Here is a 19967-nt window from a genome sequence, read left to right as displayed (position 1 = left end):
AAAGAAATGTTTACGGCCCTTGGGTGCTGGTGAACAACAATAGGAAGAAGCAAAATTTTGTTTATAATAAGGAGATGGCCAGAAAGACATTTACAAGGAATGTTCCGCACAAAAACATATGGAGAGCTACATCAAAGCCTGTGAATTTGGAAAATACAAAACATCAAAGCATTAAGATGAAGGAGACGCATTTAGCTCATGACAATCTTTTAATAGAAGAAGGAGAAATTATCAATGATAATGTGAAAGGCATAGAGTTGGATCGGATTGAATCATCTAAATCTGATCAAAAATACATGGAAGGCAAAATGGCAGAAACTTCACAGGCTCTGTTTGAAAACAAAACAGAACAGGAAATTACTTTCATAAGTAATCCTTTTGAAATTATGGAAGAAAATGCTGAAGATCAACCAATGAATTTATTGATTGAAAAGGCTGAGATCCAAGATGAGCATAATGACATTCATAAACTAGCCAAGAAGGCTGTACTGGAAATCAAAAATCCCACATCCAAGGAGCAGGTGGAAAACAACAATATTATCTCTAAGGTGTCTAGCGGCAAAACCAAACTAGCTAAGGAAATGAAAATACTATGGCCTATAAAAGGGAAGCATAGAACGAGGAAAAGTGATGGAGGAGTAGAGAAGGTTGGGGCCTTAACCCCACATCCCATTTAATGTCTTCAATTATGTTCTGGAATTGTAGGGGAGCAAAAAAAAAAGAAGCCTCCCACTACTTAAGAAATCTGATTGGAGAAAATGGTCTGTTTTTTCGTTGGTTTGATAGAAACTAAAATGAAAAATTTGGGAAGAGAAGATGTCAGGAAATTGGTAGGGAATGATTGGGAGTTTCACCATGTGGCGGGTTCAGGAACCTCAGGTGGAATCCTAGCACTTTGGAAATATAGAACGACTTCGTTCAAGATCACTGATTCTTCTAATCAATGTATTATAGGCAAACTTATAACTCCCAAAGGTAATATGGCCAAAGTTTACATTGTCTATGGCAACAAAAACTTGTATGAAAGAAGAAAACTTTGGAAGTTGATAGAAGACAACATGAACTGTGAAGAGCCGTGTATAGTTGGAGGTGACTTCAACTGTCTTTTGAACAGCAATGAGAAGATTGGAGGGAAAAATTTTGTTTTCTCTCAAGGCCCGCAAGAAATGAAGGAGTCCATGACAAATAATGATTACCATGACATTGGTTTTAATGGTCCCAACTACACTTGGTGCAACAACAAAGGTGGCCTAGCAAGAATTTAGGAGAGGTTGGACAGAGTATGGTTAAATTCTAAATCTCTTATGGAATTCTCAAATGCAGTTGTCAAGCACCTTCCTAGAATATCTTCGGACCACTGTCCAATTCTGCTCTAGATTGAAAATAAAAAACTACATAACAATAGAGAGATCAGATTTGAGAACATGTGGTGTTCGTATGAGGCAGCTAAAGGCATCATAGCTAAATCCTAGAGGAAAAATGACTTTGGTAGTGCAAATGAAATTCTACAAAGAAAAATTAAAAGGTCTCTCAAAAACCTTCTTTTTTTTTTTGAGCAAAAACAAGTTGAAAGAACTGAACTTGAAGATACAAGCTCTAAAGAATGAGATCTTGCAGTTGCAAAATAGAGAAGCTAGAAATGGAGGTTTGAGGCAGGAGAACCTTATTATCCTTAGAAGTAAGGTTATTGAATTTAATTCAAATTTGACTAGAATTTCTACATGGTGGAGACAAAGATCAAAGTGTCAGTGGATGGAAGAAGGTGAAAAGAACACTAGATACTACCACACTTATGCAACAGCTAAGAAGAGAAGCAACCAAATATTGCAAATTGCTCGGGAGGATGGATCGTTGGAATCAAATGAAGAATCTATCCATGAGATTATGGAGAGATTCTTCTTAAACAAATGGAGCAAATGTAGCTGTAATTGAAGGATTGGCCAAATTTGAAAATTTCTGAATGCATTCATGAAGACATGGCCAAAATATTGAAATCTGACTTCACCAAAGAAGAATTGAAAGTGACGTTAAAAAGCATTGACAACAATAGATCCCCAGGAGCTGATGTTGCCAACGCCTGTTTTTTTAAGAATTACTGGAATATTGTAGAGGAAGCTACTTGGAATGCAATTGATGATTTTTTTCAAAACAGGAAGGATGCCCGAGCAATGGAAGGAGACTGTAGTTGTATTGATTCCGAAAATACAAAATGCCAAAGAATGTTCCAAATTCAGACCAATTTGTCTCTGCCAAACGTTCTATAAGTTGGCAACAGTTATGATCCTTAATAGATTTAAAAACTGCCTTCCAAAAGTCATATCAGAATACCAAGGAGCTTTTGTTCCAGGCAGGAGCATTTCGGATAACTGCCTCATTGCTCAAGAGATCATTAGCAAGATGAAATCTTCGGTGGCTAAGCTTGGATACTTTCTTTTGAAGCCTGACATGGAGCAAGCCTATGATAGTATGTGTTGGGAAACTCTAAACCAAGTTATGAAGCTTACAGGTTTTCCTGAGAGAATGATACATTTGATAATGCAATGTGTCTCAAATCCGAAATTCTCCATAGTGATTAATGGTAGAAGAACTAAATGGATCAATGCTCAGTGCGGCTTCAAACAGGGTTGTCCTCTGTCACCGAGTTTATTTATTTTATGCTCCGATCTCCTCTCAAAAGCTCTCCATGGAAACAATGTTCAACTTGGGATGAGATTAGCCACGAATGTAGAGAAGATAACACATTTGCTGTTTGCGGATGATGTTCTGATTGTATCAGAAGCCTATAGTAGAAATGTTAGAACTTTGAAGAAAATTCTCAAAAACTATTGTGGATGGACTGGACAAGCTATTAACTCCTAGAAATCCATGATTTTATATGGCAAAAAAGTCTCCAAAAAAAGAAGAAGCAAACTTAACAAAATTATGGGCTTTAAAGAAGTCAAGGAACTCAACTACCTGAGAATCAAATTGGCTTTAAGGAGATTTAAGGCCGAAGACAAAAACATCACACCATTGATAAAGCTATGAGCAGACTTAACTCTTGGGGAGTAAGATGGTTGTCACTGGCTGGTAGAATTCTCCTTATCAAAATAGCTTACTCAAACATGATCTCTTATCAGGTAGCTCACTCTCTCATTCCTAAAAGCATTTTGATGAAAATTGACAAAATATGTAGGAATTTTTTGTGGCGCAAAGAAAATGGCAACCAAGGAATGCATTACATTGCTTGGACCACTCTTTGCCCTATCCACCAGTTTAGGTGGGTTTGGCATCCATGGAGCTTCGGAAAGACAGGGACCTTTAAGATCGAGATTGGCTTGGATGTATTTACAATAAAAAAATTCTCTGCTAAATAAAATTCTCAAAAGAAAATATGGTGAAAAAATCTGGGAAGAAGGAATGAAGAGAGGTGCATCATCATCTTGGAAAATCATCAAAGATGGAATCAATTATCTAAAACCAATTGTTAGATGGAAAGTAAATAATGGTGAAAGTATAAATATTACTGCTGACAATTGGATTTTAGATAGATGTCTAAACACTTGGCCTGCAACGTGCAACACTGCAGATATTTCCGATAAAAAAGTGTCTTTCCTTATGGATCATGGTGGTAACTAGAATTTAGAGAAAATGTTTGAATTTTCCTCTAAAAATATGATAAATCTTCAACAAATGGATAAAGGGGAGAATAGCAGAGAATACAAGATTGAATTGATCTGTATCAATACTTGGAAAACTATCTCAGCCTTATGTTCTGAAGCTAACAGTTTAAATCATAACAGTAATTTCAGCAAACATACTTGGCTGAAAAAACTTAAATTGAACCAAAGAGCTTCTCTTTTCTGGTGGAGAGCGTTTAATGATGCATTGCCAACAAATGACTGGTTATGTCATAGAAGACTAGCTAGCACCTCTGTTTGTCCTAGAGGATGTCAAGATATTGAAGATATAGAACATGTTACCCCAAAGTGCAGCAAACTGATTGAAATAATACAAAAACTGAGACAATGGGGATTCAATGTCCCATCTTTCCAAAATCTAAATGATTGTATTAAAGAACTTAAACATAAAGCTGACAATGGCATTGCAAAAACTTATGCAATGACTGTTTACTTCAGTTAGAGATCACGGAACATGGGAAAACATGGAAATTCAGAACTTCCCATTGCTTACACTGCAGCAGAGATTATTTCTCATGTATCTTACCTTCAGTCAGCTCCAATCGAGAAGAATTGGAACACCAACCAGCATTTGCTGCCCAAATCTTGGTCTCCCCCTCCCGAAGGTTGGATTAAGCCGAATGTAGATGCGGCACTATCTAAATCTAATATGGCTGGAATAGCAGGACTGCTAAGAGATTGCAAAGGTAGAATGATATGTGCTTATGGATGAAATTTGCTTCATTGGGACATTGCTTATCTAGAACTCAAAGCAATTCTTACATTTGGAAATTATATTCAAGATTGGCTTTGTGAATTCAAAGGAATAATCATTGAAGGAGACAATGTGAATATCATAAAGATGCTCCAAGAGTCAATAAACATGAAGAGCAATAAAGGTATGAAACCGGATCTCTCATTCTTACAAGTTTTCAATAATATCATTTTTGTCTTTGCTCCTAGAGATTGTAATAAAACAGCAGATTTTTGTGCTAAACTTGCTCTGTTAGGAGATTTTTTTTGGGACTCTTTTGTTGAAACAGAACTTCCAACAAGTTTTTTACACTTGTTTAGGAAGGACTTTCATGGAGTTTTCCTTTAGTAGCCTTTGTAATTTCTCTTGTTTTCTTTAATGCAAGTTGCATCCTTTATTCAAAAAAAAAAAAAAAAAGAAGGGTTACGGAAATGGAAAAAGATAATGGAGTGTTAATATCTTCGGTACTTTATAATTATTTAATTAACTTTAATAACCTTTAAATTCATCACCATCGTCCCATTTCAAATCATATGTTGCATGCCACAAAAAGTATATTTTGCCAGAAGTTGCTAATATTTACACACATATATGAAGTTGATCATTGTAAAATAGTATTTTCTTAGAAAGGCTTTTGGTCATTTTCAGGATATGGGAAAAATGGGGTATAAAATTTTAGGAGAAATTGTCATTTACCTTTATATATTTTTGGGTACTACAGCTTCTTAGCTGACTTCATCGATATATTCTTCTGTGATTAAGAACTTTGAAGGTGCGTTATCAATTCATATTCTGCTCCATTTCCTTGTTTAACTGCACTAAGGAATAATGATGTAGATGGAGTGTGGTATCCAAATTCGACATGCCAACCAATTCCTTTGAATTAAGTTCCTGGACTTTTTGTATCGAAGATAGAAGAATTTATGGTCATCTTGGCTTATATTTTCATCATGAAAAGCTCTTCCTTGACCTTATCTTGCTGCCAAAGGGGCTATAGGAGCATAGTTTAGCTATCCCCATTTTTTGGACTGCTTATTGGCATGTCCTTGCTATTGTGCAGGCTGCATTCACTGATATTCTTGCTGTCCAATCATTTGCTCTTGCTGTTTTGTCTGTTTACAGTGCTGTAAATACTATTTGGAGGCCTTATCTGCTGTTTTGTATAATAAACAATTATGCTATTACTTTGAAAGGTTATGAGGGTTGGTTACTATCAGCTTTGTCTTTCCTCCGTCTTTTAACCTCAATTTTAGGTGGAGCTTCCAATACTTGGTGTTGGTATGGTCAAAAAGCTAGCACTGTGTGCAGAAAGTCCTCTTATTTTTCTAGCCTTGATTTTTCTTTCATCAGTACCTTTTGCTTTTAACCTTTTTCACTTTGATGGTTCTTTATCTTGTAACCAATCTAAAATTGATTTTTTGGGCTCTTATAACCATCACATTGGCACCTGGATTCACCAATGAAGTGGAAATTTAATTGCATTTGCGCATAAGGATTGTTTTGCTTCATTGCAATAGTTTCGAAGGGATTTGATCTCACTGACAAAAGTGAGTTCAAGAGTTTGTTTGGTTGAAATTGAATGAAAGTGATTTTTTTGTTCTTGAAACTTTCTTTAAAAAATGCGAGAAATGTGTTTTATTTAAGAGGGATAAAATGTCTCCTGTAGTTTTGCCTTTTTTCCTTTGATAACAATTGAATAAATGAAATTAATGCGATGATGTGTTAAGGCACGAGGTTAAGCTCTCTCTACCTAACTCATAATAGTTTCCTACCTACTACCATCAACCTAAATAAATTAAAGCTAGCTACCTACCAGCTTTAAGCTCTATATGAGGTGAAGGTTCCAATGTACTATGAAAATCTTACAACCACAAGCAAATAGGAATAAGGGGAAGAAAGAGATAGTGAAATTATGCTTTTAGCTATAGACGGAAGAAGTTTTTGCAGTAGAAGAGAGAAGAGAGGAAGATGTCAAGTGAGAAGAAATTACTTTAATAACAACAATAACAATGTTTTCTTTTTCACTTTCAGCCCTTATTTTTGCAATAGGTGATGTAGGCAAGAAGGGGGGGGGGGGGGGGGGGGGTAAACAACCACAAAATAATGTTTTTGGAAATTATCCAAAAATTTGGATTTTTGACTTCCCTTGAGCTTGCTAGCTCATTAATTTTTGAGCTGAAATTTAGCTCATTATGAGCTGGTTTTTATTTCAGTTATTGAACTAAGATTTAGCTCATTATGAGCTATGTTTTTAGTTCATTTATTAATTTATTGGTAGCTCATTAATCCTGTCTCTTCTCCTCCCCTCTTCTTCTTAAAATTTTGAGTTGTCCCATGGGTTCCCGTGCCTTGGCTCCTTGGTTCCCACGGTTGGCTATGCTGGGTGGTTTTCCTATGCCTTGGTGCCTTGGTTCCGTGCAGACCTCCTTGGTTTTTGCGGTTGCCTCTTCGGGTTCCGCCTGGGCTGTTATCCCGTGGCTGTTGGTGGCTTTTCCGTGGCTTTGGTGCTTTGTTTCCTGTGAAGAATTGAGAATATTATGGTCCATCTCCCTTCCCATCGCTAGGAAGCTCTTTGTATTGTAGCATGTACATAGACGACTTCACCTGAAAGGTATGTATTTAGTTTATTAAAAATAAATATGATGTGTTTAATAGCATTGTAAGTTGAAAATGTGACTTGTGAAAAAATTTATTATCTACGGTCCACCAATGGTGGAGAGTATGATTACATATTGTTTAAAAATTATTGTGCTTCTAATAAAATTCGTATGGAAAGAACAACCATAAGAACTCAATATACTGGAGTAATACAAACAAATGACTATGACTTTGAATGAAATGGACAGAAGCATACAATTAGTTGCAGGATTGCCAAAAATATTTTTTGGCTGATGTAATAAAGACAACAACATATCTCATCAATCGAGTCCCATTGTAGCCCTTGAATTTGGAGAGTACGATTGGCAGAGTGTTTAAAAAATATTTTTCTTCTAATGAGATTCGTATGTAAATAATAGTCAAAAGTGGTCAATATAATGGACTTACAGAAAAAATGAATATGACTATGATCCAACAATGGTGGAGAGTATGATTGCATAGTGTTTAAAAATTATTGGGCTTCTAATGAGATTTGTATGGAAAGAACAACCAGAAGAACTCAATCTAATGGAGTCACATAAAGAATGAATAAGACTTTGAATGAAATGGGTAGAAGCATACGATTACTTGCATGGCTGCCAAAAGTATTTTTGGGCTGATGTAATAAAAACAATAGCATATCTCATCAATTGTGTCCCTTCTGTAGCCTTTGATTCTGGACCTTTTGAAGAAGCATGGACTTGAAAATGTTGTCTCTCAGATTTAAAAGTTTTGGTTGTTTTTCTTATGTGCACGAAGATAATACTGAAAGAAACAAACTTGATCCAAAATCAAAGAAGTGCTTTTTTATTGGTTATGATATTGATGACTTCGCCTGCAAATTTTGGGATGATGAGAATAAGAAAATAAGAATAAAAAAAATTATTTTCAAAGAAATTGAAATGTTTAACGATAAGTGAAACATGATTAAATAAGATACCTCCATTATAGAGCAGGTTGAATTAGAAGAATCAATTAATTTTGATAAGAGGAGTTCAGAAATAATCAAACTGAACCTCAACCCAACACTCTTGTGACCATAGCTGTCAATGGCGCAAAATAGCGCGCGCCATGGCGCACGGCGCGGCGCACCTACGGCGCCATGTTCATGGCGATGCGCATGTGTTTAAAATAGCGCGCGCTATTTGCACCACATGTGAGCCATGGCGCATTGTGCACGGCGCAAAATAGCGCGCCAAATTGTTTTTAAATTTCCGTATACTTATGAATTTTTTTTTATATTTAAAATATATCTATATTTTAAGATAAACAACTATTCATTGCCCTAATTTCACGAAAGATTTTCTGTTTGCTGCATCCGCCGAACACATCCCGCAGTCCCTAAGTCGAGGTCGCTGAATCTATCCCGAAGTCGAAGGTTTTTTGTTTTTTATTTGCTGCATTCGCTACTTCCACCGAATCCAGCCGAATCTGTCCCGAAATTGAAGTCGTTGTTTCCACTGAATCGTCCCGCAGAGCAGTGCTTCTGCCAAATCCGCCCCCTCCTTCGTCTGTTCCAATAAAAAATCTTACCAGCTGACTCCAGAAATCTTTCCGGTATCGCTTCCTAATTTCCATACAAACGAACTTCAAAATTCCTCTTACAAATAAATTTTGTTCCAGGGGCGCTGCCCCCGGAAACCCCCGCAAGGGCGCTGCCCCTTGACAAAATTCAGAAGATCACTATGAATTCCAAAGCTTGTTAATCGTTACTCTGCATCTCTATATTATTTGTTACTTATACAATGAAGTTGAATGCTATGAAGAAGCTGTACGATTTAATGATTTATCTTGGTGGGTGATATAGGCAAAGGGGGGGTCAAATCAAACCCAAAAAAATTTGGTTTTGACTTCCCTTGAGCTTGCTAGCTCAATAAATTTTGAGCTGAAATTTAGCTCATTATGAGCCAGTTTTTAGTTCATTTATTGAACTAAAAGTTAGTTCATTATTAGCTAGGTTTTAGTTCATTTATTATCTTATTTATGTAGTTTTTTTTATTTATAGTTTTATCTCTTAAAATTCTGAGTTTGTCCCTTGGGATTCCAAAATGGCTTTTGGATTTCCTATGTTGGCTGTTTTCCGTGCTTGGCTCCTTGGCTTCGTTTGTAAGAGTTGCAAGGTGTCTTGTTTCAGTCAGCTTGAGTCAAAAGTTTGTAAGTGTCTTTTATATGAAATGTAAGAGTTTGTTCTTCTTATTATTTAGCTAAGTGTGTCTGTTCTTTTTATTACTTAGTGTCTCTTCTGTTTTGTGATCGAAAAATTTCTGGGGTCCCTCTCTCGGAGGTTTTTTGATTGCATCAGTGGGAGCTAGCAATGAATGAAGAGGTAGATTTTCTTTTTTAAAAAAAGCCCGGACATTAACTATGCTACCTAAAGAAAAAAAGCCTTATAAACTAATATATATATATATATATATATAAACAAAATGATAGTAAAAGATATTAGGTGAAGCTAGAAATGAAAGGCTTTCAACAAAAGGAAGTATTGACTTAAATGAAATTGTCTCATGTGGTTAAACTAACAATTTTGCAGACTATTTGCATCTAGAGCAATTTGGATATCAAGATTATTTTTCCTCAGTAGATATCTATGTGATTCAACCTAAAGACTTTGCTGGACTAGGACAAGAAAATCTAGTCTACAAGGCCAACAAAATCCTTCACTCTTTGAAACAAGCCTCATACTAATGGTATCATAAATTTGATGAATTCATGTAGAAAATTGACTTTCATTAATATAATGCTCATCGCTATTTTAATATAAAAAATTGTATCATTTGTTTTTATATGTTAATGACATGTTGATTATAGGGGCCAACATCAAGAAAATCAATGATTGGAAAAGAAATTATCAAAGAAATTTAAAATAAAAGACATGAGAGAAGCAAAGAAGGTTCTTGGAATGAGAATTGATTGAGATATAGGTACAAGTATTTTGAAATTATCATTATCTCAATATATTAGAAATGTGTTTGGTAGATTTAATATTATAAAAGCAAAAACGGTGAGCACACCACTTGCAAGTCACTTCAAGCTCGTAAAAGAATAACTATGAAAGATAGATGAAGAGAGAGATTATATGGCTAAAGCTTCTTATGCATCAGTAGATGGCTGTTTAATGTATGCAATTGTTTGTATAAGACCTGAAATTGCACATGCTATGGGAGTTGTTAGTTGATATATATTAAATCTAAGAAAGGGACACTTAAAGGCTGTAAAGTGGGTCATATGTTACTTTTTTTTAAAAAGGAAATGCACATTTGCATTAAAATAAGAAATTATTACAAACTACTCAAAGCAAATCTAAAGCATCAAACTCCTTCAAAATAAACAAGAAAGAAGGGGGAATATCTACATCACTAAGATCATTCCAAATAAAACTTTTAACCAAAGCAAAATTAGCACAACAATTTGCTAATTTATTACAACCTCTACTAGAAAAATTAAAAGAAACTTGGTGGAAATCTTGAATGAAAGCCAAATTCTCTTGCCAAAAAATATTTGAAGTAGTTTTTCATTCTAAATTCCATTTGTAATAAAATAACCAAGATCACAATTCATACTTTCTAAATCAGCTACAAACGTTGGCCATTTAGAAATATTTTTATCCAATATCCAAGTATCATGCAAACAATTAATGGAATTTCCATTAGAAACTCTCCATCTTATGATATTCTGAAGATAGGCTGCACTGTTACACAAGATTCGCCAAGTGGTAGAACTTCCTTTCTTTACCGATACATTCCAGATATCTGAACCGTATTTAGCTCTCAAGATACAGTTCAGCAAAGAATCAGGAACCATGATAAAATTCCAAAGAAATGTAGCACGAAAAGGTCCCACTTTAGAAACAACAGAGAACAAACCACGACCTCCTTTCTCTTTTGGTTTGCATAACAATTTCCAAGAAGCATAATGCATACCATCTTTGCCGTTTTGTTTTTTCAATAAGAACCTTCTACACATTTTGTCAAATTCTTTCAAAATCCTCACAGGTACCAAAGAATGTGTAGACAAGAACATAGGAAGAGATAAAAAAGTTGATTTTACCAACACCATTCTTCCTTCCAAGAAATAAAATTTTTACCCCAAGTGTTTAATTTATTCAAAGCTACTTCCATAAGCTTTTGGAAATCAGAACCAACCATCCTTCTTAACATTATCTTCACTCCAAGATAACACATTTCTTTAACAGTCTTGAATTGCAATATATTTGCAATGGCTTTCCTCCTTTTGAGCTTGACATATTTCCCAAATAAAATAACCGATTTGTTGTCATTCACCTTTTGACCTGACTAATTGCAATACTTGGTCAAAATATTTTTCACCTTTATAACTTTCTTGATGCTGGCTTCTGAAAAGATAAGAATATCATCTGCATAAAGCAAATGAAAAACTCTGGGAGCATTTGGAGCAATTTGAATTCCCATATTTCCGCCAGTTTGGTTAAAAGCATTAGACAAAATTTGAGAGCACATAATAAAAAGATAAGGGGATAGTGGACATCCTTTTCTAAATCCACGCTTAGCTTCAATCCACTCAGATTTAATCCCATTGATCAAAATACACAATTTTGGAGCCATAACACTTTGCAATAATAATTCCAAAAACTTGACAGAAAAAATCAAGGAGTTTGAGAACTTGACTTAGAGTTTGTCATCCCATACTGTCATATGTCTGTTCCATATCAATTTTAAGGTCCTAGATACACAAAGGAACACTACTGGTACATGGCATTGATATTAGTTGGGTATCACAACTACAAAAAATAGTTGTATTATCAACAACAGAAGCTAAATATTTAGTTGTCATTGAAGCCAACAACAAGATGGCTTGGCTTAAAGGCTCTCTACAAAGAACTCAAGCGATTAGAAGATGATGTTTCTCTTTTCTATGACAATCAAAGTGCCATTCACCAGGCAAAGAATGCTACATTCTACCCTCGGACAAAACATTTTCAACTAAGTTCCACTTCTTATGTAGCTTACTTGTAGAAGACTTTTTATAGCCTGTCAAAATCAAAGAATTAGAATACTCTGTTGATAATGCTCACATTGGAAAATTGAGGCTATGCATAGTCTTAATTAGCCTCCATGAATGAAAATATGGGGTTTCATACAGAGAGATGCTTAGACCACAAACACTAAGTTGGTTCATCAGAAAAATTTATATTGAAGGGGGAGATTGTAGGTTTGAAGATAAATTTCCTCAACCAAACTCATAAAAGTTTCTTTCCTACTACCATCTACCTAAATAAAAAGCTAGCTACCTACCACCCTAGGCGCCATATAAGGTGATGGTTCCAACGTGTTAAGAAAACTCCACAACCACAAGTAAATAGGAAGAAGAGGAAGAAATAGAGAGGGAAGAGGGAATTAAGCTTTTAGCTATAAAACAGAGAAGCTTTTGTTGTACAAAAGAGGAGAGGAAGATGCTCTCGTAGTTTAGAAGAAAATATTTTTATATTAGCAATAATAATATCTTCTTCTTCACATTCAACCATTTTTTTTTGTAGCAGTAGGCAGCATTGCCTTTCAATCAATTATATATAAAAAGTGGTATCTCTATTTTTATCTTTTAATATATAAGTAGAAATCTTTGATGTAATATTCGTTTAAAGCTTAATGGAATATTTTCTTTCTTTGCAGTCATAGACATAGGTGAATATCATTGGCCCACATAAATTTGTTTCTTGTGATTATGATCTTTTTTGTATTATTCTTTATTTTTATTTGAAGTATTATTACTATCGTTACATGATGTTTTAGAGTTAATTTTATTTATGATAATAATAAAATAATAAAAAATAATGTGAAGGTACATGAAAATGAAATTCATTCAAATTAAAACACGATTTCACAAGTAGAAAGTTTCAATGAAATAATATTGTATTAGTGTAGCTCACTTCAATGTAACTCACTTTTAGAATTGAGATTCAAACACTTCGAAGCACTTAAAACAAGCTTGCTGTAAATGCAACATTTTCTTGTGGAAATGAGTGATGAGTTTTGTCACTCTTATCAAGCATCATGCATTGTTTAGTACAACAACAACAACAACAATATGAAGCCTTTATCTCACTACGTGGGGTTGGATATATGAATCCTTGTTCTCAATTGTGTCATGTTTAGAGTCAAATTCTCATTTAAATCTAGCAATGAAAGGTCATTTCTAATATTTTCTAACCAATTCTTTTTAGGTCTACCTCTACTTTTCTTAATATAGGTCAACTCTAATACATCTACTCTCCTAACAAAGTCATTGGAAGGCCGCCGTCTTACATGACCAAACCATCTAAGTTGACTCTTTCTAATCTTATTTGTCACTAGAGCTACTCCAACCTTTTCACGGATATGATCATTTTGTATCTTGTCTCTAAGAGTAAATTCACTCATCCACCTGAACATCCTCATCTCAGCAACACTTAACTTAATATTATGCTTCTCTTTTAATGGCCAACATTCTGCGCCATAAAGCATTGTAGGTCTCACCACCATCTTATAAAATTTTCCCTCAAGTTTGAGTGGTACTTTTCTATCACACAAGAAACCTGAAACATTCCTCCACTTCAACCATCTAACTTAAATTCTACTAATAACATCACCTTCTATTTCATCATCACTATGAACAATATACCCAAGATATCTAAAACGAGTACAATTATTAATGACTTGAACGCTTAAAGTCACAAACCCACCACTAGATCTATCACTACTAAAATTACATTCCATGTATTCAGTTTTAGATTTACTCAAACAAAAATCTTTAGACTCTAAGGTTGATCTCCATAATTCGAGTTTACCTTCAACTCCCTCTCTAGTCTTATTTACAAGAAGAATATCATAAGCAAATAGCATACAACAGGGTACATCCTCTTGTAAATGTCTAGTAAGAACATCCATGACTAAAGCAAAAAGATAAGGGCTTAAGGTTGATCCTTGATGTAATCCAACTGAAATAGGAAAATACTTGGTCTTATCACTTTATGTTTGAACACAAGTAACAGCTCCTGCATACATATCTAGGGCTGCAAACGAACCGAGCCGAGCCGAGTATGTGAGTGTTCATGTTTGTGTTTGTTTAACATTAGCTTGTTCATGTTTGGTTCGTGTTTGATTCGAGCTTTATTATTTGTGTTCATGTTTGGTTCGTTTAAACGAGCTGAACGCATTAGTGTTCAAGCTTGTTTATTTAAGAATCGAGTATTTAAAATATTGTTCAAGTTTGTTTGTTAGTTAATTAAACGATCACGAACGAGCTTTAATCGAACCGAACAACGAGTAGTTCGTCGAACGTTTGGTTCGCTTGCAGCCCTATACATATCCCTAATGACTTGAATATAAGCACTATTAACCCCTTTCTTTTCTAGAACTCTTCATAAACTTCTCTTGAAACTTTATTACATGCTTTCTCTAAATTAATAAATATCAGATGTAGATCCTTCTTATTCTATCTAAACTTCTCCATCAACCCTCTCAATAAATGAATAACTTCTATAGTAGACCTACCTGGCATGTATCCAAATTGATTTTGAGAAACATTAGTATCACGTCATAACCTATGCTCCATAACTCTCTCCCAAAGTTTTAAAGATCATACATTGTTTAGTATCATAAATTATTCTCTTTTTAGGTGGATTATTTTTTTCTGATGATTGCTACATATTAAAGTTTCGGGAGAGGATGCATTTTTTTCCCAGATTATATAGAGGATGAAGATGTCTTTTATCTAAGATTTAATTGGTTCTTTAGAAAGTAACGGTTTGACATTTTATTGTTATATGTTTGTCTTGTTTGTTATCCGTTTTATAGTTCCTTCAATCTGTAGTTTATTACTAATTTAGTTTTCTCCTGCAACTATGAAGGTTTATTTGGCGATGGAAGCTGGTTATGCAGAGAAGGTTTTTGAACTATGTGACCGGTACTCTCTTGAAGGTTTTGACAAATTAACGGGTATAGAATGTGCTTCACTGTTTAATGCTGCTCTATTAGTTGTCATAGTTTTTTTATTTCTCGTGATGAAATGCTCATCTTCTTGACCTTGCACTTTGTATAAACAATATTTGTCATCCAAAAGTAAGGAACTCTTTGACAGAATGATAACTATATCTAATGCTTATGTTAAGTTTTAGCAATGAATGCTAATCCAATGGGTATCATGTTTGTTTAGTTCTGATTCATGGTGATCTACATTGATTTTACCTTTGAATGGATCCTATTTGTCGAGGAATAAGGAAAAAGTTAGGTAATTAAAAAACCAAAAATACCTGAAACACTCACTTTCAAATTCTCGTAAAATTACACAGGCATACATTATGAACTAGGTTTTTTTCATTAAAAACCGAATTTACTAATTTTGTGCAGTTTCCTGTATTTTATGCTTTTGCTGCAAAATGCGGGCTGACTATTAATTGGAGAGTTATATATAATTATTAATTCAGTTTACTTCCTCAGTAATACTTAAAAAATATGGTGTATTTAAAATGCTAGCAAAGTCAGACAAATATTATGGATTAATATCTAGTATACAAGTTTTTTTTTTTTTTATATGTAGAATACAAGTATTTAATAGATTAACTTAATTTGATGTAACCCATAAAAAAAGTTATGATTGCAATATTGATTCCAGCAGGAACTTAAAATAATTAAAATTATTTTTGCATGAATTTTCTTTGATGCTCAAATAGTGAGACTTACAATGAAAAATGAAGAATTTGACTATATATTGTAGAAAATTCAATTGGCGAACTGAAAGAAATAATAATTTAAGAATGTTATTGAAATTTTATCTCGTTTTCTTGAGGTGAGACATTGAAAGGGGTGACTTCCATAATCTATTATTATGCAATTCAAAAAGCAGTTAGTTGGAGTAGCCAGTACCAGACCAATTGTTTGACTGCCTACATTATGATTCGAAGATCATTTGAGTCACAGACCTAGCTTTTTTGTAAATGTTGGGGTAAGAATGCATGCATTAATCCCTCTTTTGCCACATTATTGGGATTTCATACACTTGGACAAGTTACATAATTTCTTTAGTGTAAGTGACAAATTAGTTGTTGTCCTTTTAAAACCTAATAATATGTATTGTTACTTGGCCAAGAGTAATAGTCTACTTCTACATGGATATGCATAATATGGGTGTAATGCACAAATATTTTGGTTGTTTATTAGAATTTCCTTACATTTGTTTTCCTGTTCCCTGATATTTGCTTCTATATAATCTTTTATATGATGAATCGTCTGATTGTTTTTTTTTTTTTTTTAAATAATGGTGCAGTTTCTGATAGGCCAACATTTGGAGCTTGTTACTTGGACCCTGAGAAATTGATGATAGAGAATATCATATGGGTTGATGACTTTAATGGGTTAATTACTGCAACTAACTACATTGAGGGATGTAAGGTTGTTGGCATCGATTGTGAGTGGAAGCCAAATTATGAAAAAGGCTGCAAACCAAACAAGGTAACATGTTTGTATAAAGAAATTTTCATTATTTCATGACTATTTTCATACATATTTTTCTATTTTAGTAGGGTAATTAATTTAGTCTTATGTTATATAATTTGCTATGTTTCTTGATGTAGCTGCTAAAACCTATATACAATGGGAAGCTGTAAGATTTGGAAAGTGGGTGGTAAGAAATTGGAGATTTGTTTGGTGGGTTACTTATTAAAGAAGGTTAAGTAACATAGTTTGTTGATAAAGAAATGAGATGTATAGATTTTGGTATGATTAAATGTATAAAGTGTAAAGTTAAGAATCTCGATAGAGATAAAGTCATCAAGATTAAACTTCTATTTTGATAGTTATAGGAGTTGGAGTGGATTGGTAATTAATATTGTCTAATAAAAATCTTTTAAGTTTAGTAAAATGCAAGGTAATTGAGAAAGAAATATTTTGGACTTGTATTTAAGAACAATATGTTAGGCTTATGATTATCATAAGGAATCACATTTAAAGGTATACAATGGTGTGGAAATATATGAGAGGTATATTTGAAACATCTTCTTGTTGAGAAATTAATACCAATTCAATCAATTCCAAATTCATTCTTCTCTTGCATTGTCATCGTTGATATCATCTTCCAACTATTATGGCTTGTCCCTTTGCCAATTCATCTTTTTTGCCGCACGCCCAATTGATGTCCCACTTCTCCTCTTTGTGCATAAACAAATTGTTTGCCGCTAGCTATTACAAACAACCGTTTTCGTTATTCACTTCATGCTTCTTGATTGATTAGGAGGATTACTTCTTCCGCTTTAATAAACCATGTCCTAATTGTAAATAATTATATATATATATATATATATATATATTATATCCAATTTGCGGAAACTTTAAAATAACGATTTAAAATAACTGGAACTTGAACTAATTAAGAATTGAAACAGCAAGACAAAAGACAAAAGAAGAAAACTTACAAATTTTATTACTTCAAACAAAGCTTGCAGTACAAACGTTGCCCTTTCAGGCTCACCTTACAGACTATTTATAGACATAAGTTTAAGAGAAAACTTCGAGTAGAAGAAATAGTACAATTATTAAAGCAAACGTAATACAATTATTAAAGCAAAAGTTACATACTTTTATTCTCCACTATATTGGCTGATAACAGCTGGTAGGTGACTAATAACCCACGTCTATGTTGGAGAATATAACACGTCAGAAAGGCTGCATTATTGATTCCATTATGCTGCCTGTCAAGCTCCTTTATTAAAAGTTTTCTGTCTCTTCTGATAGTGGAGCTTTTCCAGGATGATGACTTAGTCCTGCATCTTAGGCTTTGAGCGACGGGTGGTCACATGTGTCTGGGATTGTATCATCAGAGCGTTGAGAGGCCATCTTTTCGTCGTCAGGAAATAATTGGGTCATCTGCTCCAAATAAGCTTTTTGAAGACTAACTTTAATTTGCTCAGGGGATTCATGAGGATAATGTTGTTTAAATATTTTTTGTAGATTTTTCAAAGAAAATTCTGCAACTGGAGGTTGTCTTTGATTTTTGATAAGGTTAATTTGGATTACCTTACCAATTTGTTTCTTTTTATCATCAACTATAATGGCGGACCACCATTTAACAGAAAAATTGCGCATGAGACATTTAATATTTAAGGGTTCCTGATTAAATTCAAGATTCCAGGAACATATCCATGGAATTTGTGCTTGGGCAAAAAAGAAAAATTCACTCATTCCGTTGATAAAATCTTCAGTTTTCATGACTTAAAGATGGGGAGATGAATCAACTCAAATATTATAACTGGCCTGCAGTGCAGTTCAGGTGGTAAAAGAGGAATAATTGCTCCTTTATGTTCCCACCATTGATAAAACCAAGAGGGTATAGGATTGTTTAATATTTTGGGATTAAGAATGAACATTCAAGAATGAGAATGAGTAGGATTTAGCATATAAAACGTTTTGTGCATAGCTCGAATGTAGGTCCAACAATTAAAAGAACAAGTTTTGATATTACCATCAGGTAATGAAATATGAAATTTTTGGATTTGAAAAGGGGTGATTCCCCGATCTTTAGGATGAATTATGCTGAGAATGTTAGCTCGGCTATAGGTTATGTTACGTTTGTCGTTGTAATGATGTTTAACTTCGATACATTGAAGATAAACGAGAATAGCTTCATAAGTTTCTCGGTCGTAAGTGGAGTCTTGGAGAAATGGATTAGTAATCAAATATTTTTTGAAGATAAGCCACGGGGCGAATATTGTAACATCAGGTTTGCTCATATCGTCCGGGCCGATCTGGGATCGTCCCGGGACGATTAGTTCAAATTTTGTTCCAGATTCTATACAGAAGTTACAGGAAAGTTTTCCTGTAGGTATCGTCCGGGCCGATCTGGGATCGTCCCGGGACGATTATAGCATGGCACAAGTCAGAGAGCAAATCGTCCAAGAAATTAATTATCGCCCTGAGAAATTGTCCCAGGCCGATTGGATTTTGTTCAGATCGTCCAGGACGATCGTGCGATCGGCCGGGCCGATCAGAGCATTATTTAGCTGAAATCAGCTCATTTTGAAGAGAGAGAAAAATCAAAAATATTTAAAATCATTTTGAGGAGAGAGAAGGTCGAGGGCTAAAGTGCAAAAGTTTATTTTTGGACAATGCCAGGCCGTTTTCGTTCGTCTAGACAGTTCAGGAAATTGGTGTACGCAAGGTAAGGCACATTCCGCCTTTCTCAATTTTCAGAACGGTGAAGTTTGAACAAGTTTTCTGTCCGGATTTCGTTTTCGTTAGCGAATTTTGTTCGTATTTTTCGACTGGTTTAGTTTTTACCGCGTAACTTTTGATATGTTTCTAAGGTGCCGAGTGCGCACATTTTGATTATTTTCTGGAGATTTTTGACCGGATAGTTTTGATTTGGGGAAGTTTTCTGTTGACTGTAAATTTTCACGATATCTGTAAATGTTGTGGCAGTAAAATAAAAGTCTTATAATATTGTTGTGAATGTTCTGTGGTAATTTGGTAAAATTCTGATTTGGTGAATTTTGTGTAAATTCCGTATACTGTCGTTATGCCGCCGGATTTTCGTACGATTTCTGAAATTGTCCGAATTTGTTCTGAAATGACATGTTATGATTGTGTGCTATGAAAAGGGAGTTATAAGGGGTCAGGATCCTGTGAGATCTTGTCTGTGTCAGGGAAAATCTGAAATGAGCTCTGAAATCTGAAAACAAGTTCTGTTTCGGATCCGATGATAAGTTCTGTTCTGGTGCTATAAACACATCTGTTCTGGTGCCATGAGCACAAAGGGAGGTATAAGGGGCCAGAATCCGAGAGATTCTGTCAGTGTCTGGGAAGGGAGGTATAAGGGGCCAGAATCCGAGAGATTCTGTCAGTGTCTGGGAAGGGAGGCATAAGGGGCCAGAATCCGTTGAGATTCTGTCAGGGTCAGGGAATCTGTTCTGA

The 19967-nt window shown here is 34.5% G+C and overlaps 1 protein-coding gene across 1 annotated transcript in view; it reads left to right on the top strand.

Annotated features, from left to right (window-relative positions):
* LOC110092895 overlaps positions 1–19967 on the top strand; it is a 98514-nt gene that overhangs the window by 43113 nt on the left and 35434 nt on the right. The window contains exons 5-6 of the mRNA XM_020817585.2: positions 14915–15002; positions 16330–16514. Coding sequence (XP_020673244.1) covers positions 14915–15002; positions 16330–16514 — 273 coding nt within the window. The remainder of the gene's footprint in view (positions 1–14914; positions 15003–16329; positions 16515–19967) is intronic.

The sequence above is a fragment of the Dendrobium catenatum genome, unplaced genomic scaffold (genome assembly GCF_001605985.2).
Source record: "Dendrobium catenatum unplaced genomic scaffold, ASM160598v2 fragScaff_scaffold_857, whole genome shotgun sequence".
In the NCBI taxonomy this organism is placed as follows: Eukaryota; Viridiplantae; Streptophyta; class Magnoliopsida; order Asparagales; family Orchidaceae; genus Dendrobium; species Dendrobium catenatum.
This window is presented reverse-complemented; position numbering and strand designations above follow the sequence as displayed.